The 26,375-nt window shown below is 31.9% G+C and overlaps 3 protein-coding genes across 3 annotated transcripts; all 3 read right to left on the bottom strand.

The window, feature by feature from the left end:
* Positions 1–4,465: 4,465 nt before the first annotated feature.
* On the bottom strand, positions 4,466–6,456 carry LOC134695061 (interferon alpha-inducible protein 27-like protein 2). Its single transcript, XM_063556236.1, has 3 exons — positions 6,391–6,456; positions 6,020–6,118; positions 4,466–4,957 (listed from the first exon to the last, which is right to left on the bottom strand). Exons 2-3 carry the CDS (start codon positions 6,078–6,080, stop codon positions 4,584–4,586), a joined length of 435 nt encoding a protein of 144 aa, XP_063412306.1. The 5' UTR covers positions 6,081–6,118; positions 6,391–6,456; the 3' UTR covers positions 4,466–4,583.
* A 5,427-nt stretch (positions 6,457–11,883) lies between these two features.
* LOC134695378 (interferon alpha-inducible protein 27-like protein 2A) lies at positions 11,884–12,869 on the bottom strand. The gene is made up of 2 exons (XM_063556608.1): positions 12,851–12,869; positions 11,884–12,272 (listed from the first exon to the last, which is right to left on the bottom strand). The coding sequence occupies exons 1-2, from the start codon at positions 12,867–12,869 to the stop codon at positions 11,884–11,886; spliced, it is 408 nt and encodes a 135-aa protein (XP_063412678.1).
* A 10,807-nt stretch (positions 12,870–23,676) lies between these two features.
* Positions 23,677–26,050, bottom strand: LOC134695394 (interferon alpha-inducible protein 27-like protein 2A). Its single transcript, XM_063556634.1, has 3 exons — positions 25,939–26,050; positions 25,261–25,360; positions 23,677–24,114 (listed from the first exon to the last, which is right to left on the bottom strand). Exons 2-3 carry the CDS (start codon positions 25,319–25,321, stop codon positions 23,747–23,749), a joined length of 429 nt encoding a protein of 142 aa, XP_063412704.1. The 5' UTR covers positions 25,322–25,360; positions 25,939–26,050; the 3' UTR covers positions 23,677–23,746.
* Positions 26,051–26,375: the final 325 nt, after the last annotated feature.

The raw sequence follows: 26,375 nt of genomic DNA, 5'->3' as shown, positions 1-26,375 counted from the left end.
GCAAGTTACTTCCGGTGTTTCCGGTATCGGTTGTTTATTTTTCCATTGTGACGTCAGATATTGATGACGACGTCAAAATTTACGGGAACTTTTGTGGGGATAGTTTAGTACTTGCTAACAAATGCCATTGGCAATTATGAATCATTTTATAGTACAACAAACATGGAGTAATAATGATCATGAAACTCTTCCAAATATTCAATGTTTCAAAATGCCTCTATAGGAAATGTTACCATACAATGTACATATATATGGAGGTAGTGATGCTGTTGGTTGACAATTATAGTATATTGAATTTATAACTTAACTTCTTTATAAAGTTTTTGACTGTTTTAGTTGGAGCATTTGTTTTTATTTTGCCTTACATAAAACTATTGTCGGAAGTATATGATAAAGCGATTAATACATGGCCTTTTCCATATCAGCCTGGGTATCATCCCTCGACCCATATCAGCGCCTCGACTCCGTCTCGGGCTGATATGGGGGTCTCGGGATGATACCCAGGCTGATATGGAAAAGGCCATGTATTAATCTCCATGTAAACTACGATAATGATACTTTAATATATAGAATCGCACTGTATTCTGTCTACTTTTTTCTTTGAAGTGTTTACTATTTAAGGGGTCATACCAGTTGTATATATATATATTAAAATAAGTAAAATATTTGACACAAGTACAACCAATCGTATGATGGATAACAAAAAATGGAGAAAAAAAATAAGCCATTCAGAGCGTTCTCCATATCATGGTGTTTAGATTGCAAGAACCACAACTATTATACCTCCTTAGAGAAGATAATTATTTTTTGCGTTTATCTACATGTAAACTGCGATTATACTACTTTAATATATAGAGACTATCTGTATTCTGGCAGGGACTTTCTATGTTAGTATAGAATGTCGGCCCTGATTCTGTCTACTGTTTTCTTTGAAATGTTTACTACTTAAGGGGTCATACCACTTACATACATATTAAAATAAGTAAAACATGCTTAACTTCATCTACAACTACCTCGACCAAAAACTTTAACCTAAAGCGGGACAGAAATGGACGGACGGACGGACGGACGGACGAACGAACGGACGGAAGGACAGACTAGCCTGAAAACATAATGCCCATAAATGGGGCATAAAAAATTATTGTTGAAAGGGAAAATAGTGATTTGGCAAAAATGAAAGTAAGGTAGAGATTAAAAGTAGGCGAGCATTTTTCGAGGCGTCGGGATCGTGTGTTTTTAAGCTCGAGATTTGGGGATTGATCCTTACTGGATCCGGGAATATATTTTTCGATTTCGTGATTTCGGGATATGCATTTCTTTTAATCCTGCATCTCTGGATTTCATGGTTTTAAGCGCGGGATTTCGGGATCAGGACCCCTCCGACCACCCCTCAAATTAGCCTTAGTCATTTATACATGATGCATATCCTACCATTGACATCTTAATAAGGCTCTCAAAAGAACAAAAAACACTGATGGATTGTCCTAGAAGCATATTTTATTAGACTAATAATGGTCTATATATAAGCAGTTAGATTTATTTCATGTTTAAAACGGTGCAAATTATTAATTTTATTTGACTTTTACCAAAAGCAGCATTGTAGCAAAGGAGATGAATAATTGTGGTGTGAGGCCAGACACACGCAAATATTTGAATTTAACAGATAGGAAAAAATATCGGACTTTTGAACAAGGGAGAAGGCTGTTGATACCTTTTATGAAATTTCCCATACATACTATCTTTTACAAAAAAATCATCCTACAACAGTCCACAAGCTGTAAATACCTGCGATTTTGCGGGTGTGTTCTAGTAAGAAATGAAAATAAAAATACTTATAAAGACTACTTATATACGCTTTTTAAAAAGCTTTCTTTCAGATTTAGTATTTTTTTCCCCTTTCTGTATTCAGACACGTGAAATATTTCATCTGTGGATGCAACAATTGATCCTATAAATGCGGCCCATAATAGAATTTAACTGTTTATGATTCAATTTTGAACATCTACAAATGAAATCGCTGTATATGTTGGAGAGATTGAGACCCCATATTGTCACCAATCATGACAAATAAAAACATCAATTATTTGAAGGAAAACTGTAGTACTTATTCTGCCATAGGCGACAATACTAACATTTCAAAATTAACCACTTTTATAATAAAAACCTGGATAAAACAGTTATTTGCGGTGTAAGTACTTTTTTATTTTGTTTAAAAAATGTGACGACAAATAGTATCATGACCGACGGAGCTTGATTATCTCATCCATGCCCACCGTCCTTTCACACCAATTTATGAAATTTTCAAAATCTTTTCGAATAATTCTCTTCAAAATATTTAAATGGGTTTTAAAATTAAATTGTAAATATACACACTGCAGTTATTCATAAATAAATATAATATGTATTGAACCCTTACATCCAATCACAGCACTTAAGTGTTAAATACATTGTATATCACCTGCCTTGGGTACACAAGAGGCCAACTTAATGCTGGAAAAATGTAATACTTCTATTTCCCCATTAGTCTGAATTGTTTATTTAATGATTTAGCAATAAGGATTGGGATCTGTATAACAGATTCGTGGTTATCTGTGACTAATATATAATACAATGTTTTGGTATTTTCGTTTGACGTAATTCATTGTGCTTTTTTAAACTGAAGTGGTGATTGAATTTTGAAGTTTATAATTAACTAATTTGGATAAAAACGTATTTGATATTTGTATTACTGAATTCATAGTTAGAAAAGTGTCAGATTAAATAGATACAACTCGTAAAGGGTTCCATTGAACCGTGTCTCTCGTTTTCGATTGCTGCTGCCGATGTAAAAAGTCTAATGTTTTAATTATTGGTTTTTGAGAATCACAATTTATTTCAACCTAAAAAAAAAACTAATTTTAATAGAAACATGGTGACAGCAATTACAATAACCTTGTCATCGACATATCATTAATTATTGCATTTTTTGTTTCTAAAAAATGTCTGCAAATCATCCTAAATTTGACTGCCAAGTATATCAAAAATACAATTAATATTCATATCGAATCTTTTAAAATATAAAAAAATGTTAGCCAAAGTTTTATCAGACCTTTCAATTTTTTTTAAATGACGGAAAATTTCAAGATGGCCGTCAATAAGGAAACTAAGACAACACTTTGCTGAAGGATAAAAGATTCAGTGATCACTTAGATTTAATATATCAAAGTAAAATTAAAATTAAAGATACTACCGACACAGACAAAACTGTTCATATCTATACATTTTTCTCGAAATAATAACCTTCCATCGTAACCAAACTGAACAAAGAAATAACACAACGGGTGACATATACGGTGCAGGAAATGCTTACCTTTCCGGAGCACCTGATTTCACGCACGATTTTGAGTGGAGTTCGTGTTGTTATTATTTATTGTTTATAACTGTTGATGTAAAAAGTTTGGTTTTGTGAGTTTATGTTTGCTCCTTAGTTTTGATCGTTATTGTCTACAGTTCTTCAAATGGGCTTGCTTTACATTTACAATTTTAAAACTACTTTTGCGACACTTAAATTGTAAAGTAAAATGGCATAAAATTGCGTAAATGGCATTAGATTTTACACATAATCTATATTATTTATTCCCTTGGTATCTTTGTATGCTCTGATTGGCGACGTTTCACTTATTGAACCCAGTGTTGGCTCATTTTTAGTGTAAGTGTGGTGATTGATCTCATTCTGTGGGTGCTATAACAATCGAGAAAAAGAGGACTGGGTTATATAAACAACAATTTGATTGTATTCGTTGTCATGTTAGGAACAGGCATTCCATGACAGTCAACTTAAAAAAATCTTAGTATGAAATACAAACTCTGGGATAGCCTATCAACTTGTAATACAGTTATTTACCGATGTTCAAATCGGAACACGTGATTAAAAAGACAAATCGAAGTAACAAAAAAAAAAGACTCTTTTGTGTTCATGTTTCGTATCAGGGACATTTTAAACCTCAAGCATACATTATCTCATATGTATTTAGCAAACGTTTTTGAATTTTGATTTTTTGGTCCCCAATGCTCTTCCATTTCGTTCTCTTTTTTGAGTTTTTGGCCACCCTTTTTTTTAAATCATTTTTAATTCGAGCATTACTTCTGAGTCTTTTATAGACGAGACGCGCGTCTGGCGCAAGTATTTAATTTGAATCCTGGTATCTATCATGAGTTTATTTAAGATTACTATATGGTATGGTGTTTTCAATTGTTTAGTCGTAGTCCGTATATATGGTAACCTGTAAATGTTTATGTCTTTGTACTTTCGTATTTATGGTTAGTTAAGTCATTGGCAACAATATCACAGCCTTTGTTTTTATATCGTAAAAGGAAATCAATCACAAATGTTTATAACTTCTTGTGAGAAACTTAAAATAGTCTGAAAGGTATAATGCCAAATTCTAATAATAAATTCCTCAGTAAAAAAAAATACCAAAAAAGATATAATCTAAATATTTTAATTACATTTTCTGAGGTTAAGAATTTCACACTTTAAAAATATGATTAAGCATTCTAAAAGTAGTGTTCTAATAAAAACAATAATTTTAAAACATTGAACATCATTTTGGTTTCTTAATACAGTCAATGTCATATTCTGCGCATCCTCCAGTTAAATAGCTGAACGTTCCGCCAACCATAGTAACCATTGCAGTCTTTCCAGCAAAGCTTAATCCAGCAGCTCCAACAGACTGACATGTGGCAACAACTCCTCCGGCTATTACGCCTCCACCATTGTAAACGGCAAACATTGACATCAACTTAGCTGCCGCTGATCCAGCTGCTATACCAGCTCCGGTAAATCCAGCCACACCAAGAAGATAGGGTGTTGCCGTTACTGTAACTACCCCCAATAATGCACCACCTCCATATTTTTTTGTTGCACACAAAACATCATCTGAGGTCCATCCATCTTTTTCTGTTGACTCATCATCGCCTATAGAGATAAAGTTTAAAATAGATCCCATATTTGACTAATTAAAACAAAAGTACAGACACTAGATGAGTATATAATAAGAGCATTATATTCATAGACTACTAACTTCCTTTTGCACACAATATGTTGTTGCTAATCACATTTAGTAAAGGATGTACTTTATGCATCGTTGTTTTTGATATCGTTACTCTTTTTTACCGTATTAAATGTTTGATACGAGCGTAACTGATGAGTATATTTTGAAGACAGAAAGCGAATCTGGCGAACAACATTTAGATCCTTGTTTCTATGATGAGTTCAGTTACGTTGTAATTAAATTTTATATAGTGAACGTCACCAGCGATTGAGCAACACTAATGTAAATATTTTAACCGTTTAGAATTATGAAATGTTTTAAAGAATTAAAAACAGTTGTCCTTGCTCGATAGATTTTACAATTTTATTTGATTAAACTTCACATATATCTTAAACTAAGGCAGTTTCAATATATATATATATATTTTACAATGTCAGTTGTTTAAAAGATTTAATGACAATACAAATTGTTATTCTTGTATTTAAAAAGCGTTCTTTATAATCGTCTCACCAGGATCCCCATGATTGCATATTGAAAGAAGGCCATATCAAGATATTGTTTTCTATTCATAGTTTTACAAAGGATTATTATAAGAACAAAATAATTTGTTGTTGCAAATTGCAATCTGGACGAAGAGTGAATTTTTTTTCTCTCAAAATGCACCAATTGCTGCTTGATGTATTATTTATGTAATACATTGGATGACTGTATATTGCAGGTCTTTTTTTTTTTTATTCATAATGATTGTTTGTTTTATTTATTGCGAGGATTTGAAATAGGTCCTTTTTCTAGTTTTATAGCAAACAATAGCTTTATTAATTGAAAAAAATGTCGTTTGATATAATTGAATAGAATCGGCATTACTATTACACATCATGGTCTTAGCTTATATTGATGGACAAGATTTGATTTTAACAATATTTATCAAGACAGTTGAAATGCAATTTAAATTGCGTTTGCCTCATAATATGATATAAATATAGTACCTTGAACAGAGGTACCAAAAAGAACAAAAAATACACAGACTGTAATATATCTGCGGTCCATTGCTGCTTTAATATACACTTGTCTTTGTATATTCAATACTGCAATAAAACATACAAAATTGTAAAGAAAGAAGTAAGAAGACTTTAAACGACATTTCAATAAAATAAAAGAAAGGAAGAAGCCACAAAGACAAAAAGAGGTGGCATCTATAAAACATGCATACAAATCAAAATCATCACTTTTAGCAGTACGAATCCTTATTGATCCAAGTGCTATCAAGTTACACAATTTTTTTATTCTCAAATGATTCTATATATAAAATATAATCATGACAATTTATTGTTAATCTGGTTTTAAAAGTGATACTTACATGGACAAATATATTGTATCTGAGTTAATTATTCCTTCGGTTTAAACCTCTGTCTGTTATAATGATTTAATGTTTATAATGTATATAGTCAGCTGACTGAACACGTGACACGTAGGTATATATTTAGTTTTTATTCATATATTTGACTGGAACACTTTTGGCTAATGAGTCTTTGCAAATTTACATTAAAGATATGCATTTAAAGTTTGCAATATCTAACAGATTGTCATTTTGTCGCCCCAAAAAATGTATGCACAATCAGTAGAAATTGCAGACACCTTAAAGTCATAAGAAACCTCAAATCAAATAAAATAATGCATATGATTTTTATAACTCAATGGATAGTTTTCATTATAAAACTTATGTACATATACTTTTTTCTGAAGAAAATTCTTTAATTTATTCATATTTAGAAGAAGTTTACTTTATTTGAATAGCTTCCTTCCAGCAAGCAATTCCCCCGACATATTTTCCGTATGCAAGGTGACCTCAGTGTGACCCACCTCGTAAAAATCCGGTGACCACAATACGCATGGATGTCCTTAAAATAAACTATTATCTGAATTTACATGTTAAACACGTGCTCAATTTCCATGCTTTTTTGTTTATTTTCCGTCAATTGTTGACAAACAGGTGACAATCGTTAAACTTCGGCTTCAAAACACGAACTTTAATTACCTGCCATATTTTCACAACAACACTGACCGATTGAAAAAAAAATTGACAATTATACGAAATTTACACGAAAAAAAATGATAAATTCGAGCACAGAAGACTAAGTTTATGATGTTTGTATGCATTGGTTCAAGAATTGGAAGAACATTATTTTTCACCGGTCACTCGTTTCTTATGACTTTAAGAGAGATTTTTTTATAGCTTAAAATATGGGCTTTTTATAAAATGTTTTTACTTATTTGCATATAAATAAAAGAAGCCTGAAATTGCTTGTTAATAATTTTAAACCGGATTTCAATATTTCAGAAAGACTCGAAAATATAAATAAACGTAAAAAAATGGCTGTATATGCGTACTTTTAATGTAAATGATTTAGTTTATTTCAGGATTCGGGGTTTCAAATATGAAAAGAAAAGATAGACATTAAACAAAAGAAAGGACAAAAAGGCAAACAAAATTGAACCAGGAAATTTACAACAAATCTAAAAATTGAGCAAAAAGAATTTAACAAAACGGAGATGCACCTTTGTGGTTCCAAATGGTCAACCTTTTCAGATACCTTATAGTGATGGTCATGGGAAGTTAAACATTGTTTAGAAGGTCTGATTCGATGATGTCATAATTGAGCAAAAGGGGTCGGGATCGGCGTAACAGAGTCGTGATTATCTGTGATTGATATTTTTCAAAATAATTTGGTATTTTGGTTGACGTCCCCCTTTGGCATATGTAAAGAAAGGTATGGCACTTTTGTTCTGTTTTTTTTGTTCTTTTAATATTATAGTACGGAAGGAGCCATGAGGTGTTCTTGAAACTCAATACCAGCGTAAATGCTTAATCCCCTAAACAATTTTACTCTTTTTATAATAGATTTTCTGTTTGCAAATGTATAAAGACTAAGGATTTTCTTATCCCATGTATAGATAACTTAGCCATATTTGTCACAATTTATTGGAATTTTGGGTCCTCAATGCTCTTCATTCTTGTACTTGTTGACTTTATAACTGTTTTGTTCTGAGCCTCACTAATAAGTCTTATGCAGACGAAACGCGCGTCTGGCATACAAAATTATAATCCTGGTACCTTTGATAACTATTTACTTCTGAAAAAATACTGAAACACAATGTTGCGTCGGAACCCATTTTTTTAGTTGATGTTGTTCATTCAATAGTTTTTGTGATTTAAGGTGCAATATTGTTTGTCTTTTTATTTTTAAATGGCCATTATGTTGTGAATCGAATAAAATTAAATTGCGCCAAATGCATGGGAAAAAAAGAAAATCGATGATAGGCAAATTCAAGTCTACAAATCACTACATATACAAACAGAAGACTTTTCTACATGAGGTATCTATTTTTTGACTGCGCTGTGTAAAATTTGGTGGAAAGTCTCACTCAATCGACAAAAAGGGGAATGGGTTTTTATAAAGGACAATAAGATCATATTCGTGGTCATCTTTAATCTGATGCAGGTCATTCATAAAGGTATAAAAAGTAATCCTGATATGAGTAGGGTAACATTGAGTCATTTTGTTTCTATGCATGTTGCATTGTTGTTTATATTTTGTTCACTTCAGTGTTCTCTTGTTTCATTATTTTCCTCTTAACGATGATGTGTTTCCCTCGGTTTAAATTTATGCCCAGATTTTGTTTTTTCTCAATTGATTTATGACCTTTAAACAGTGGTTTACTATTATTGCCTTTATTTAAAATGTTTTTCAATTTAATGCATGTTTTTGGCTTTCTTACAATTTTGATCCGAGCGTCACTGATGAGTCTTATGTAGACGAAACACGCGTCTAGTGTATCAAATTAAAAGCCTGGTACCTCTGATAACTAATTAGAAAATTCTATATGTACTTGTGCATTATCTGTCGTTGATGCTGTACCTTCTACCCAGTTATTGTTAATAGTTATCAAAGGTACCAGGATTATAATTTAGTACGCCAGACGCGCGTTTCGTCTACACAAGATTCATAAGGTTACTGTACGTACTTCCACTACACAAACAGTTACAATAACTGAATAGGAGGTTTATGTAAATTGACTGTTATACTTATTTTTCTGTTCACCTTTTCGTACTAATGATATATGTAGCTTACTATATGAATGGGTATTTAACATTATATAGTGGAAGTACGTACGGCAACCTGTAATTGTTCACATCATCATCATTGTTTATTTGTCTACTTGGTAAGTTCTGACATTGTCAATCTTCACTTATCTCCTTATTTTCAAATTAAAGTTTAAAAAAAAACGATTAACACAAATATACTTTAGAAAATTATAATCGTCTGAAAAGAATAAAAAATTGCTTTAATAGTAAATTTAGAAGTTAAAAAAATCTACATGAATTATGATCTAAATATTGTAATTACGCTTTTAAGTGTTAAGAATTTCACACTTTGAAAAGATGCTTTAACATTCGAAAGTATTGATCTATTAGAAAAATATATCTAAAACATAGGACATCAGTTATGCTTCTTTATACTTTTAATGTCATCTTTTGCGCACCCTCCAAATAAATAAATGTACGTCCCGCCAACTGTGGTAACCATTGCAGCCTCTCCACCTAGGCCTAGGCCAGCAGCCCCTACATATTGAAGAGTGGCAACAACTCATCCGGCTACGTCGCCTCCACCATTGTAAACGGCAAACATTGACATTAAATTAGCTGTCGCTGATCCAGCTGCTATACCAGCTCCGCAAAGCTAGCTGCGCTAAGAACATAGGGTGCAATAGCCGCTGTACCTATCCCCAATAATGCATCACCTCCGTATTTCTTTGTTGCACACCAAACACCATCTGAAATCCATTTTTTTTCTTTTGACTAAGCATCACCTGTTGAGATAAAGATTAAAAAATAAACCTTTGTTTTCCAATTGTTCCAAAAAGTGCTTATATATAAATGTATCACATTGATATGCTACTCATTCCCATAGGTATATTATGTTATCAATTAAGGTAGATTATAAGTATATACTTTTTGAGACAGAATTTTTTTATAATTTAGCAAATTGAAGATTTTACTTTACTTTTTTTCAAGAATATAATAAAAAGTATGGGTCACCATGCTATTTTTCAAGCTATGATTCGTTGAAAATTGCCTAAATTTGGATACATTGTTAACGAAAAAAACCATTTGTGTGCTTAAAAAGATTTCTATGCGATAGAATTTTAAAATAAGTTGTACGAAGATAGGTTTTATTATATGCTTTAAGAAAAGAAAAAGAAAAAAAGGATGTCACCGATCTCGGTTTTTTTTTGCTACAAGTGAAAATATGTCTTTATTAGTCCAGTTTAAATTTTTACTAAAAGAGTTATCTCTTCTTAAAGGGCTCATTTGAAAAAAAATGATTCTAAAACCCCTAAAAAATGATAATTGTTTAAATATTTTGAATAATACAATACATCATCAAGTTTTCTAAATATAGATAAACAGTCTAACCATTAAATTGCAAATCTGTCTCTAAATTTGTAGATTTTGGTAAATAACTATACCGAATTTAACTGGGATTTTAAAATCCAAGATGGCGGTATACAATCAATCTACCTTAATACGTTTATTGAGATTTGACTTCAGCGTCACAAGAATACAAATTTAATAAGGTCGAGTTATTCCATTGCAAATAAATAATTTATCAGTTCTATTTTCTTGCTTATTTTGTCAAGTAAAGTCGGTGCTTATGGTCTTTCACTGACTTTTTATAAACAATATAAGCTAGCTATCTTTAAAACGGCGATCATTGTATAATCTTTGTAATAAAGTTAGCTTTGAACAACGTTTCCATTCGGCATATGTTTAGAATGATTGAATAAAACCGAAGATGTGGTATGATTGTCAATGAGACAACTCTCCACAAGAGACCAGAGGATACAGAAATTAACAACTATATGTACGGTCTTCAACAATGAGCAAATTCCATACCGCATAGTCAGCTTTAAAAGACACCGATGTGACAATGTAAAACAATTCAAACGAGAAAACTTACGGCATAGTTTATGTACACAAAAATTAACGAAAAACAAATATGTAACACACAAAGAAACGACAACCAGTGAATAAAAGGCTCCTAGCTTGGGATAGGCACATACATAAATACATACATACAGACTGTGGCGGGGATAAACTTGATGATGCTTATTGGTATATGAAGTGAAATTTGATGTGCATTTTTGACTACTGGACAGGATAAAACTTTACGCATACCTAGTAGTGCTTTATTTGAAACGAAATAAATTCTGCACAATTTTTTTAAAAGTGCACATTTTTACCAAGACGAATATGGGGGACAACAATTATGGTATTTCACCTTAATTCAGTATCCTGTATAACTGTAACCCTTAGATGATATACCAGCAATTTGATACAGAATGTTATGTAAATATCATTGATAGCAAAATTTATTTGTGTGGTCATATTACATTTTTTTTATTTTGTGATAAATTTTGAAACTAGTAATTCATTCTTGGCGCCAATTAAACCATTACATAACAACTAAAAAGAACTGAATAATCCGATAACCGATTCAACAACATACAATTTACAAAGATGCGGTTGATACCTTTAGACTTCAAAAACTGTTGACACCTCGGAAACACCGGAGTTTAAACCCATTTTGGTTGCAGAGTTTGTGTTGTAGAATCGTTTTTTTTTAACGTTGTTTGTCTTTTTTATTTTTTTTTATTAATCTTTATTTTGTCAGTCGCACAGAAACGAAAAGCGTTTTAAATTTCAAAAAAACATGTTCTTGTGTGTCGAATTTATTAGGTTTTATTAAAAACGAGTTAAAAAGCGTCGGTTCAATTGAAACGCTTTATATTAAGACATTGAACTTACTTCTATTTTTTTTATGCACTCAGTTTCATTGTTTGAACATCCTATCCTTGAATAGCGATATACACCACCAAATGTGGTACCAACGGCAACCGTTGTGCCAACACCCAAACCAGCAGCTCCTGCTGACTGAAGGCCGGCTACAACTCCTCCGGCGACTACTCCACCACCATTAGCAACACCTGATATTGCCATCGCCTTGGCTGCTAATGATCCAGCTGGTATACCTGCATTGCCTAAACCAGCGGCACTAAGAGCAACGGGTACTAAAGCAACGGCACCTGTCCCTATTACCACTGCTCCTCCAATCTTCTTCGCAACACACAAAACATTATCCTCAATCAATATTTTATTTGGTTCAGACTCTGCATTGCCTAAGAACGTACAATTAATCAAGTTATAAACATGCGTTTATCTTTGGTAGATTGTAAATTATTTATATGATTAGATATGAGGGCATCCATTAAAATGTCCTGTACCAAGTGAGGAAATTTGTTTCTGTGCGTGTTGCCTTTAAGTGCTGTGATTCTCTTGCGTCGTTGTACTCCTCTTATATTTGATGTTTTCCCCTCTGTTTCAGTTTGTAACCAGAATTTATGAATTTCGAACTGCGGTATACTACTGATGCTCTTATTCATACATCAATAAGCTACTCATTTCGAGTGAATTACATGCAACAAAGAAACGCAAAAAGGCATACATTCATTATGTGATGCTTGATCAAATACACCCAACAATTCATTATAATACCTTATATTCTTGACTTATTATTTGTATATGACGCTAGTCATGGCCTCACGGTCATAAATCTTTCGAGCTGGATTTCATGTTTCGAGCATGATTTTTGTGCTCCGAGCACTGAGCAAAGTTTTATGCCTTCAAGTCCTGATAACGAACTCTATCTCTATAAGTGTTTTTCGACTTGTCTATCTTTTGCGTGAACAAAACAAACAAGCATAATTAGTAAACATGTCGAAAAAAGGGATACAGCAGTTAACATTGTGTTTTTTAATCTTCATCACTATAAAAACAAACAAATATGGCATTATTCTGTAGTTCATTATTCAGTCTTTAGTTTTCTATGTTGTGGTTTGTGTTTTGTGTACTGGTGTGTGTCTTTTTCTTATTTAGTGTTTGGCGTTGTCATTTCATTTTCAACTTATTAGTTTTAATGCCCCTTTTGTATCTTTCGATTGTCTTTTTATTTGCTATCCTGTAAATCATATACAGAATCTCTTTTTATCACGCTAAATAAAAAGTCTTTCATTCATGAAATATACCACTCACTAACATATAAGCTACTAGTATATAAAATAGATAAAGATATCGATGATGTTTGGTCACTCGTTTTAAACCTAAATTGATTTGTTATTGATAATGCTGTATTTCAATATCATAACAAAACAAAAATCAACAAGGAGTATTTCTAGTAGATGGGTTTTTTTCACATTTTAAAAGTGCGTTTTTATTATTGAGAAATAAGAATTAATTCCAAGCATTCGATATGAATAATAAGTGTAGACATCCTATTTCTTTTTATATTCAGCCAATTAAGTTTTCTGTACACCCTCCGACAAAATAACCGTATAGTCCGCCAACTGTTGCGCCGATGGCAGCTTTTGCACCAAAGCCTATCACAACCACACCAAATGCAGAGGGTGCCAAAATAGCTGAACTTGCTCCCAATATTGCAGCGCCTCCATATGTCTTTGTTAAACACCAAACATCATCAGAAGTCCATCCATTATTGTTTGTTGATTTATCAACGCCTACAGAGAGGAAATAATCATAAAATTATCATTAAATTTGTTCATGTTTGACTTATTTTATGATTACATATAAGGGCATCCGATTGAGCTACTTATTTCAAAAAGTAAATTTAAACGAGTTTCTTTTGTCAATTGAAACATTTGTTAAGAGAGTTTACGTGGTGATTTATAACTATGGAATAACAGATCTTAATTTTAAGAGTTGTCATCGTCTGCATGACGGGAGCAAATGGAGTTCAAATAATAATGAGGAATGAGCTTGTTCAAATGATATTTGTAAACATCAAATCTTAGTTGACTTATATGTTTTCAAGTATTTTTTAATTATGAATTTGAATTAAACTAATCATCTGCGTACACTATTTTTATTTCAATTGTTTTTCTTATGGTAACTGTCTATCGCATGTCTTATCAATATAGTTGATAATACGATAATTATTGTCTATTTTGTTATATTTTTTTGTATATGTTTTTTTTTGCAAACGGCATGACACGGGATATGTTCTTCTCATATATTTTATGATGGTATGATACTAAACCCCTAACGGGAAGGATTGTGTCTGATGTTCATATGATGAAATCATAATCTTTCAGTCAGTTTAATTGAAGTCTGGAGCTGGCATGTCAGTTATCTGCTAGTAGTCTGTTGTTATTTATGTATTACTGTCATTTTGTTTATTTTCTTTGGTTACATCTTCTGACATCAGACTCGGACTTCTCTTGAACTGAATTTTAATGTGCGTATTGTTGTGCGTTTTCTTTTCTACATTGGTTAGAGGTAAAGGGGGAGGTTTGAGATCTCACAAACATGTTTAACCCCGCCGCATTTTTGCGCCTGTCCCAACTCAGGAGCCTCTGGCCTTTGTTTGTCTTGTATTATTTTAATTTTAGTTTCTTGTGTACAATTTGGAAATTAGTATGGCGTTGATTATCACTGAACTAATATATATTTGTTTAGGGGCCAGGCTGAAGGACGCCTCTGGGTGCGGGAATTTCTCGCTACATTGAAGACCTGTTGGTGACCTTCTGCTGTTGTTTTTTATTTGGTCGGGTTGTTGTCTCTTTGACACATTCCCCATTTCCATTCTCAATTTTATACTATAATATAAAAATATAAAATTTAATAGAATCAAAATTTATACCGATATTTTTATAATAACATGGTTTCTTCACATAATGGTTGTATTTTTACAACTTTAATCAAGACAATTGGATTAAAATTCACCTGCCTTGGCCATCAAATACATTACCTTCAACAGGTGAACCCAAAAGAAAAAACAACACACAGACTGTGACATATTTCTGTTCCATTGCTGTTTTGATATACAATGATACAACGGTCTTTGTAAATACTAAAAACTGAAAAACAATAAGCACGCATTTATAAATATATATATAGGAATATGGTAGAGACCCAATGAGACAACTTTCCATCCAAGTCACAATTAAGGTTCTGAACATAGAGCTATGGCTCACACCGAACAGCAATCTATAAAGGGTCCCCCAAAATACTAGTGTGAAACCATTCAAACTGGAAAACCGACGGTCTAATCTACATTAAAAAAAGCGAAACGAGAAATACTTACGAACCACATCAACAAACGATAACTACGGTATACAATTTCTGACTTAGCACAGGTGCAAATAGTTGCAGCGGGTTTAAAAGTTTTAATGATACCAAACATTCAGCCTTATCTGAAACAATAGTGTTACATAATATCATAGAACGGCACACTTTGTTTAGAAAAAGATAAGAAGACACATAACAACTAAATATCTATTTGAAAAAAAAAAATGATAAAAGAGGATAAAAACTAACACTAAAAGGAATATAATCAAAACCTTAATAAAAAAAACCACATTAAAATGAACGCCATCACGAATTGGTTGACCGTTGTGGAATGTCTGTTTCACAGATGATAATTGATATGTTCCTTGTTTCTTAATTACAATCCCATTCCCATTTCATGTGACCTCCCCAATAAGACTATTTACAAAATGTGTAATTACATGAGCAACACGAAGAGTGCCATATGTGGAGCAGGATCTACTCACCCTTACAGAGCACATGAGATTCCCACCAGTTTTTTCATGATTCGTGTTGCGTAGATTTTAGTTTTTCTATGTTGTGTCTTGGGTCCCATTATTTCTCTTCTTGTCATTTTCTTTTTTAGCCATGGCGTTGTCAGTTTATCTTTCGCCCTTTTTAAAAAAAAAAAACCGGGACATTATAAGGTTCCTCCTACAATAATGACAACAGTTACGAAACATAATTATATCATCAGATGCTTGGCCAAACCAAAATGACACAACAACTAACAACTATAGGTCGTCTGACGGCCTTCAAAAATGAGCAAATCATTCATCGAAGACTCAATATCAATCAGTGAACATCCAACATTCAATGGATGTAGTGTGAAAACTTCATAAGTATATTTTCTTCCACTATTTTGTTTTACTTTAAATTCCAATCGACCAAAACAAATGCCTATACCTCCTCTTCTAAAGGACATATGAACAAAATTTAATTGTAAGACCGCAATTACAACACATACCAACCTTCTCATACACCATTTACAAGAACATAGAAATTATTTGCCGATATAAAAAAAAAACACAATTACAAACAGAGCGCCACTGATGTAAACGTATAGATTATCTTCTTCTTCTTCTATACGTAAATCCTTCCAGTTATGAAACACCTCCTCATCGGATATCATCCAGACGGGATTTAATTAAAATTTAAACACTAAAAAATTCCCCCTACTAACTTAAATTCTAAATTCACTGTACACGGATAAAATCTAAAATATTTAAGGACTGACAAAATAATTTACGCAATAAAAGGTAAAAATATCTAGGCCCTATTTGATATAATCAAAAATATGTGAGGACTGATAAAATAATTTTACGCAATAAAAGTTAAAAATATCTAAGCCCTAACAATATTTACTTATAAGATTTACTGTACACAACTAAAATCTAAAAATATAGGGTGCTTTATTCAAGGAAAGCAGGACACCCCTGCCTCTACCTATAAACATATGTGCATCTATTCAAACATAAGCACATTGTATCCTGTCCATTAGCTTTTGGGGATTGCGTGCCTTCTTACATCGCAAAAAAGTACTTTTTTCACAACGATTTTCCTTATGCACCATTTCAAAGTTCCACTTGAAGATGACAATCATAAAAACAATAACATGAATAATAAACAATGATATTTTAAATTATCTAAAATATGGTACAATATTCTACAGATTTTTTTTTAGAGGGGTGGTAGCATATGGAATGGTTTATTTTAAACAAACATTATGTCGATGTTTTACATTTAATATCTTTTCTTTATACTGAGCGTTTATATGGAACACAAATAAGTTAGCAAATGTTCGTTTAACTAAAATTCGATGTGTATTAAATTATCTATACTAAAGATACAAAGTCTACATTTTAATCAAGATCTAGTTTTTATATCGGTACTTACATGAAAAGTATATTATATCTGTGTAAGCTCTTCCTTAAGTTTAAATCTGTAAAGTTATGTTTATATCGCTAGATAAAGTTACAAGGAACACGTTAACCTTCTTATTTCGTTTGTGTTCATATCATGCATATCTATAAATAGTATTGGAAAACCCTAGCCTCATCGGTTTTTACATCAACAACGAAAGTACAAATTAACACAAGGTCAAACTTTTACAAAGTTTTTCTAATTTTAGTGTTTGATAAATAATGAATATCTCGTTCATGCTCTAAGAAAGTGAATTGGATAGTATAAATGAACGGGATTGAAACAAAGAGTTCGACATAATGAAGTTGGAACAATCTCTTTGTAAATGTAACAAACGCTATCGCAGGTTGGTTAACCGTTATGAAATATTCGTTTCACAGATGATAATGTTCGTAATGTCGCGACTACAATTCCGCCCCCTTTTTTAAATGTAAAATATAAAATAAAACTTATTACTGGGTATTTTGTGACATGGTCATCAGCTACACAACGGGTGTCACATGTGGAATTGGATCTGCTCACCCATCCTAAGCACTTGAGATCCACCCCAGTTTTTGATAGGGTTTGTGTTGCTTAAAATTTAGTTTTCAATGTTGTCTTTTGTTTAATATTGTTTGTCTTTTTGTCTTTTTCTTTTTAAGCCATGACGTTGTCAGTTGTTTTCGATTTATAAGTTTGACTATCCCTCTTGTAACTTTCGCCTTTCTTTTATTCTCAACTGACCCTCATTTCCGATATATGGTATAAGTTATATTATAAATGGATACTAATCGTATCGATATCGTATCAAATAAGATATGCTAACTACAATGCAGATATAAGGAATTGAAACCATAAGAATGGGGCAACGAACATTTACATTATTTCTTTTTTCAGTCGACTCAAATTTAAGCAAAAATTTCATAATTAGTGGTAGTCAACTTTCGGTAGGTAGGAATGTTTGTAAAGATTTAAAGAATTGTCGTTGGTATGAGTTGAAGATTTTAGACATATGATGACGGAAAAGCAATCAATCGACACTCATACTAAATACACAGCAAATAACACGAAAAAAAATCTAGAACACAATGTGTTGTATACAAAAGACAACTTAATTGTTATACTTGTATATCATTTAGTAGAAACATGGACATCGATTGATTGTTTACGTATGAAGGAGGAAATGGACTGACTTAGTTAAAAGAAGAGAGCTCTACATATTGTTCAATCAGAGAGAGGATAATGGGTTCTGATATAACAAAAAAGCTAACTAAAACTGAGATATTTTTGGTAACTTTGATTCTGAACGCTACTTGTATTCTGCACTTAATCAAGGAATATTTCTTAAAAATCAATGCATATTTGGCTTTCCAATATTTTTTGTTCAAGCACCACTGATGAGTCTCGTGTAGACGAAATGCACGTCTGTCGTCCCATTTAATAATATTGTTTCTTTAAAGAAACATGTTGATTTCAAATATGTTGATAAAAGAATTTAAAAAATCATAGACGATATGTGATTTCAATAATATTTAAATCTATGTATCTTATGAACTGGTAAAATCTACCGTTCCAAGAGAGTCGTGGTGTAGTGGTTATCGCACCGGACTTCAATCACAAATGTTAAAGGTGTCGAGCATGTTTGGTTTGCTCCCTGCTCTGTTGAGAAAATTTCAGGGACTTAATTTTCTGCTCGATTCTTAAACTATTGCGAGTAAGGTCTTTCGGAAACGATGGTAGTACATCGGAAGTGGAAGATGAATGGCAGACACATGTTAAGAAAGAGCAATATCTCTTGCACGTAAATAAACTTATCATAGATACCTGGATTGAAATTTTGAATTTGCGCCAGTCGCGCGTTTCGTTTACAAAAGTCTCATCAGTGACGCTCGAATCCAAAAAAGTTAAAAGTCCAATAAAGTTGAAGAGCACTGAGGGCCACAAATTCCTAAAGGTTTTACCAAATAAAGCAAAGGTAAATAATTTTCTGAGGTAGAGAAGCCTAAGATTTCGAAAAAGATCAGGCTAATGCCGGAACAAGCAGCACTCGCACCCTTAAGGTGAAAAACGATTAATATAATTTATACAAAAAAAGTAAAATCACAAAAATACTGAACTCCAAGGAAAATTCAATCGGAACGTCTTTAATCACATGGCAAATTCAAATGATAAAACACATCAAACGAATGGACAACAACTGTCATATATCTGGCTTAGTACAGGCATTTTCAAATGTAGAAAACGGTGGATTGAACCTAGTTTATAGTTATAAACTTCTACTTTTACGACAGTGTCATCGAATTCCGTTATATTAACAACGATGCGTGAACAAAACGGACACAATAAATAAAATAGTCAAAATATGGGTATAATCCACTCTAAACAAATATTTGTTAACTAAGCATGCATCTAAGATAATGAAGATCATCGTATGAAAAGCCAAACGTATGAAGAAACGTTTATTGTAATCATCGTCACGATCGTGTCATCAGGATTTCATAGTAATTTCATTTGAGATACTCTGGAACAAAACGAAAAGATTCGACTTATATACTTTCATATGTATATTTTATATATTTTTTTAATTAATTGAAAAGCCGTGCACAATATCTATCAAATGTACGAGCTATTTTGTTATATTCTATGTATGTGTTTCTTTGGATTACCGTATATTGCAAGCTTACTTATACGCTTGACTGTGCGCGTCTGACAAACATACAAGTTTTCAATCTTGGTACTGTATGATAAGTTATTTACTATTTTATAATTTGAAAATCAATGATTTGATAGAATCGAACCTTATACATATACTATAACATAGTATGATACACGCTTATATTGATTGCTTATTGATTGTAATTTTAAGCAAAATAATTAGATAACAAATTAATGTGCCATGTCTTGAATGAATAACATCGAACAGGTGCACCAAAGAGAGCAAACAATGCCCAGATTATTATATACGTCTGTCCAATCATACAGTATAATAGGGTTATTGCATGAATATTGGGGAATATTGTCACGAGTAGAATTTTATATTGCATGAGCTTGCGAGTGCAATATATGTTTTTCGAGGGACAATTCTCCCCAATATTCATGCAATAATCCTTTTATTGTATAGCAATATAATATTTGAAAGTAAAAATTGGTTAAAACTTAGATTTTGACGTTGATGACGTCATGGAGTTTAAGATTTATTGCACTAGGGCAATATTGGAATTCATTGCAGGCTAACGTTTGAGTACTTTCTGTGAACAATATTATATTGCTATACAATAAATATTCAATACTGAAAAAAAGCACATGCGTGTTTCGAAAAATGAAAGAAGACACAAAATAACTCAAAAACTAAAAGGAAACGTCAAATATTAGAAAGTACAATCACGAAAACTAAAATGGCTACGAAAAATTAATGGACAACAACTGTCATATTCCTGACTTGGTACAGACATTTTCAAATAACAATCGATGTGAATTTGTATTTTTATCAAAATTGATTCTGCTGTATCATCAGTTACACTAAATTGATACTAAAAAAAATATCGTTCTATTCAAGAACACATATTCTTTTAAAGTATAGTAAGCCTTTTTGCTTGTACTATTTTATTTAAAAAAAATCTAATCGATATGCAGATAGTCAAAATAAATGCCCACTCCTCTTTATCGGAAGAATATATGAATAAAAATGAAAGGTACTGCAACCTTGCAACTAAATTTCAACACATACCCACATTCTCATACATCATTTACTTAATGCTTGCTTTGCTTTGTGCAGTGGTAACTTATGAAGGCCACACGGTTACCGGTAGCTGTTCATTTCTCTGTCATTTGGTCTCATGTGGAGAGTATTCACATTGCCAATCATACCACATCTTCTTTTTTTATATATTAAACTTATGATCCAATATTCAAAACCAAAAATACAATTTAAAAATGACAGCCACTGTTATAAACATAACGGACATCCAATTTATAAGAAATATATGAGGATATGATATCTCATATATTGTTTCCTGTCCTGTAGGCTTTTATGAAATGATTGCCTTTTTAAATCGCAAGAAGGTACTTTTCGCTACCATCAATATAATTTCCAAATGGTCAATTTCACAATTCCTTTTACAATTTGACTATTTTCAAAATAATAATGAGCAATGTGGTTTAAATTATCTAAATAGGGTACAACAATCAACAAACACAAGTCATACGTTTTATGTATAAGTTTCCAGTTAAGATGGATCAAGTTTATAATAAAGAAACATTATGTTGATGATTTCAATTTGATTTCAATCCCGGTTTTTAGTGGAAATCGTTTAGTTTCTTATTTATTATTTATAACTGTTGATGTAAATATCTGTTGTTTTATGAGTCTTTGTTTACTCCTTGGGTTTGATTGTGTTTGTCTTAATATCTTTCATATAATTAAAAAAAAAAATAGGAACTGTCTTTTGTTCGTTTACCAAAAAGTCGAATTTATAGAATAATGACTTATTCATAATAAAAATCAAATTGTGTAATTCAATCACAATCAAGTTATATAACATCGGTACTTACATGACATATATATTGTATCTGTATAAGTTGTTACCTTGGAATAAATCTTAGCCTTATGTTTGGTGTTACGTATTTACATAGCTACTTTAACGAGGTCATAAATGAGCACGGGTCACGTACATATATTTGTTTATGTTTATAGATAGTAATTGAAAAACCTCATTGGTGTTTTACATCTGAAACGAAAGTACACATTTCCACAAAGTTAAACTTTTCAAAACGCTTTTGTAATAATGAGTTATTCAGACACACTTTAAGAAAGAGCATTAGATACGAATTTATTTATACAAGCATTCATGCGTACTTTTCAAGTTACAATTTAATAACCTTAATCATGAAAACTCTGCTTCTTTGAGAATGATTTTGGTAGGTTCTAGTATGAAGTACGATTACGTTCACAGCTTAATGACTTATTGTAGTTAATGGTGTCTTATTATCTATTCATATAACAGTCATACAACTTAAAATTTCATACAGGGTAGATATTTATATGGGAAAAGACGCTCTCTTTTCTACACAAATGAACAAACTTAGGTGTTTTACTGTTTCCCTTGCATATTAATTTGCTTTTTATGATTTGTGTTATCCCTTTGGTATCTGTCGTCTCTCGTTTAGTATCTGACGTATTGCCAACCTAAATTCAGTCGCAAAAGGTTGTTTTCGTCTGACCTTTCTCGGAACAGAACTTGGAGCTCGGTACACTTATATCTGCACCAATAAAGCAACCCAACCTTATGAGAAAGAAAGAAACGGAGACGTTTTATTTATAGTGAAGTTTTAACATAGGTTTTACCACACAAGACATACCTAGTGTGACCTAGCAAGACCTAGCAAGACTGCGATATATAAAGCGTATAAAGAAGTTATATAGTTAATTCAGAAAAACACATAAGAAATTGATATAATTTTTCAAGACAAATTTGAATAAAATTATCATTAGTCTCACTGTCTAAAAATAGTATTATTTTTACAAACGTGCAGAAATTGAGTTAACGCAAATAACACGTTGACAACCCCCTCTGCTCTCCCTTATAAACACGATTTTTTTTATATAATGGCGTCAATAGCGATTTTAGCAAAGACAACCGAAACTTTGTGTGGAAACTTGACCTGTAATTCATTGATGTTCAACTATTGCTGTCTGTCATAAATGATAATTGTTCATTTTTATTGTACAGAAATCAAACAGATATCAGGACCCTGATGTACAGTGGTTGCCGGTTGTTGATGTGGTCCATAAGTGTTTATATAGATGTGACCGTTATTTTTTCTGGTTTTAAACAAGTCATTTTTGAGGCCATTTATAGTATGCTGTTTATAGTGAGCCACGGCTTTATGTTAAAGGTTGTACTCAGATCTTTAATGATTTACTTTTACGAATTGTGACTTGGATAGAGAGTTGTCTCATTTACGCTCAGACCACATCTTCTTTTAACTACTAACAATAGCTTATCAATGTTCAAATATTATAGCTTGTTTACAAGCACGAGTAAAGTAAAAAAACCAAAGAAGGCTGGTGGTTATTATTCTTTAGTATTTTTTCTCACATTTTTCGTACACATTTGTAGCTTAATACTTAGTATGGGTTTTGGTCATTATAATTGTTGTAGTCCGTAAAATAACGGACAATCGAAGGTGTATTTGTGCTTTTGTCTTTAAGATTAGTTATAAACTCAACGTGGTTACAAAGATAATTATTATGTTGGCCAGTCGGACGTCTCGTCTAAATATCACCAACCAATTGTGTTATTGGCAATCACACAACTTTTCATTTTGTTTTTTACTAAATTTTTCAAGGTAAATAAATCACAAATGTGTATGATAATATGTGTAAACTTTAAATCGTCTCAAATTTATAATTCTATATTAACAACCTAGAAGAATGAAAAATCCATAAAAACTATATGATCTCTGAAATACTTTGAAGATATTTTCTTATGTGAAGAATTTTATATTTTGAAGAGGTGCTTTGGTTTCTGAAAGTACAAGCTAAAAAATTTATCGATTCAATTTAAACAATAAATTTAGTCATTAGACTTCATTTATTTTTACAGTCAATGTCATTGTCTGAACAACCTCCACTAAAATAGCCGAATATCCCACCTACTGAGGTACCAATGGCAAGTTTTGTACCAACAGCCAATCCAGCAGCTCCTGCAGACTGACAGGCGGCAAACAAACTTCCAGCTGCTACACCTACACCATTAGAAGCTGCTAATCCAGTCATTATTTTAGCTGCCGTTGATCCAGCTATTATACCAGCACTGCCAAAGCCAGCTGCCCCAAGTGCAACTGGTGCTAAAGCAACTGCACCTGTCCCTACTACTAATGATACGCCAACTTTCTTTGCAAGACACCGAACATCATCTGAAGTCCATTCTGTATTTTTTTCCGACTCTGCATCGCCTATGAGAGTAAAATTAACAAATTTAGAAATTTAAACATGCGTTTGTATTTGGCTGAATGTACAAAAATGAGATGAATAGATATGAGGGCATTCTTCTATTAGCTATATATATATCGAGTGCATAAAATAATGCTACTTTTGTCTGTAAAACATTATTTAGAAATATACTATTGATCACTATTAGGTACGGTCCCACCTTAGGGTTGTAATTATGGAATAACAGAACTTTGTATGAATAGTTGTGACCGTCATTTGGGCAAATGCAGTTTAAGTGCTACTACAGAAATAATTGATTTTATCATTGTTTTATTTATGAAAAGTGGACAATCATCAAATCTCAATTGACGGTCACATACCAAATACAGAACTGTTGCTCATATTCCATTGCAATAATTGTACGCTATTGATATAGATTTAAAATATTGTCAAAAGGTCGAGTTGGATTGTTAAACATTGTTACAAATGATAAATACCATTAATGGAAGATCTTCAATAACACTTGTGTTTGGCATCTAATTTGCAACAGAATAAATTCGTCGAAAGCACCGAAATATTATTAGTAGAACAATAGTGACCGAGATGAAACATTTAAATTTAGTTTTTTAAAGTAGTTTAGAAAATAAATATAAAGTGGGTGGGATTTTCTTGCTGTGTTAAAGACCCACTGGGGGCATTCGGCTTTTTCCTGCTCTTTGATTGGGTTGCTGTCTCTTTCACTCATTTATCATTTCCATTCTCAATTTTGATTTTGACCTTCACATGTTCAGCTTTAATTATTTATTATATGCCATTCGGGCTGTACAGACATATATTTAAAACGGAACCCCAGCTACTGTTTCATCTATATTTTCAAAATTAATTATGATAATCAAGAATTTAGTAGTAAAACCCGTTTGACGTAGTCTTGTCGGTGCTATTTCGTCTATATTCTTTAAAAGGTTGTTACAACCTATTTTTTTCCAGATTTACTTTCAGTTGTATTTTAGCCTTAAATAAACAAAAGTTGATGAGCCACGAAAAAATTTAAAAAGTAAGTTTTTATATTGATTTGTGTGTCTTTGTGTTTCGCACGTCTGATGAATACCTGGATTGACTGATTGTCTTAGATGATTATTGTTTATTTTGTTTACCATACTATAAATTACCTCGAACAGATGACACAAAGAGAACAACCAATACACAGACTGTAATATACTTTTGGTCCATTGTTGTTTTTAAATACAATGTTCTTGTAAATATTCAATACTGCAAAAACAAAAATCTCATGGTAATCTCAAGGTAAGTAATCACAAAAAAAACTAAAAGGAAATCATAACAAAAGAAAGAGAATTCGAAAACAATTTGTCAATAAATGTAAATATAAATACAAACCTGTTCAATATTTTTGTTATATTAAACGATCGGAGCAAACCATGTTTAAACGTCAAAATCATTTTCTGTTTGTTCTGAAATAGATAAGGACTAACCGAAAACATTCTAAAAATATGGCCTTCTATACATTTCAGTAGGAGAAAACCATGAAAAATTATCTGATTGAATAAAAAGTTATGAAAAATGTCAAACTACTGATGGCAATCAGGGAATGATTTAGTTCATAAATCGCCACAAAAGAATTTTTCACAATAATTAATTTCCAAATGGATAATTTCAAAGTTCCATTTGAAAGTTGACAATATTCAAAACAATAATGTGAAATATGAAAATAAATGAGTTTTTATAATATTCGTTTAATTTAAATTCGAATTAATAGATATATGACTTATTCATACCAAAATTTAAAATCTGCTATGTAATCACTATCAAGTTATAAAATCGTTACTTACATGAAATATATATTGTATCTGTGTAAGCTATTCCCTCGATATGAACCTTTATCCTTATGTTTGGTAAACGTCTTTATATAGCTAGATAAACGAGCACGGGACACTTATGCATATTTGTTTATATTGAGGTTTATAAATAGTATCAGAAAAACCACCGTGTTATCGGTTTTTGGAAATTTACATCAAAATGTACACAATGATAAACTTTCAAATCGGTTTAGGATTTTCTAAATTTGATAAATTAATATTCGGACATGTTTGAAGAACGTGCATTAGATACGCAATTTATTGATACCAGCATTGGTGAGATCTTTTCTAGTCACAATTTAATACTAATACCCTTAATCTTGTTAATAGAAAACTCTGCTTCATTGATTGGCGTAAGTTCCATTATGAAGTAAAAAGACATTCCCATCCGTATGACTTATTGTTGTTAA

This window comes from Mytilus trossulus, chromosome 13 (genome assembly GCF_036588685.1).
Source record: "Mytilus trossulus isolate FHL-02 chromosome 13, PNRI_Mtr1.1.1.hap1, whole genome shotgun sequence".
NCBI classification, from domain to species: Eukaryota; Metazoa; Mollusca; class Bivalvia; order Mytilida; family Mytilidae; genus Mytilus; species Mytilus trossulus.
Note: the sequence above shows the minus strand (reverse complement) of the source record. Positions and strands in the feature narration are given on the sequence as shown.

Bases quoted from the DNA above. Each gene is read 5' to 3' on its own strand.
- LOC134695061 (XM_063556236.1), bottom strand. From the start codon at position 6,080: ATGGACCGCAGATATATTACAGTCTGTGTATTTTTTGTTCTTTTTGGT. The intron at 4,958-6,019 runs GTACTATATTTA...TTATCTCTATAG, and splicing joins TTTTGGTACCTCTGTTCAAG to GCGATGATGAGTCAACAGAA.
- LOC134695394 (XM_063556634.1), bottom strand. From the start codon at position 25,321: ATGGACCAAAAGTATATTACAGTCTGTGTATTGGTTGTTCTCTTTGTG. The intron at 24,115-25,260 runs GTAATTTATAGT...TTACTCTCATAG, and splicing joins CTTTGTGTCATCTGTTCGAG to GCGATGCAGAGTCGGAAAAA.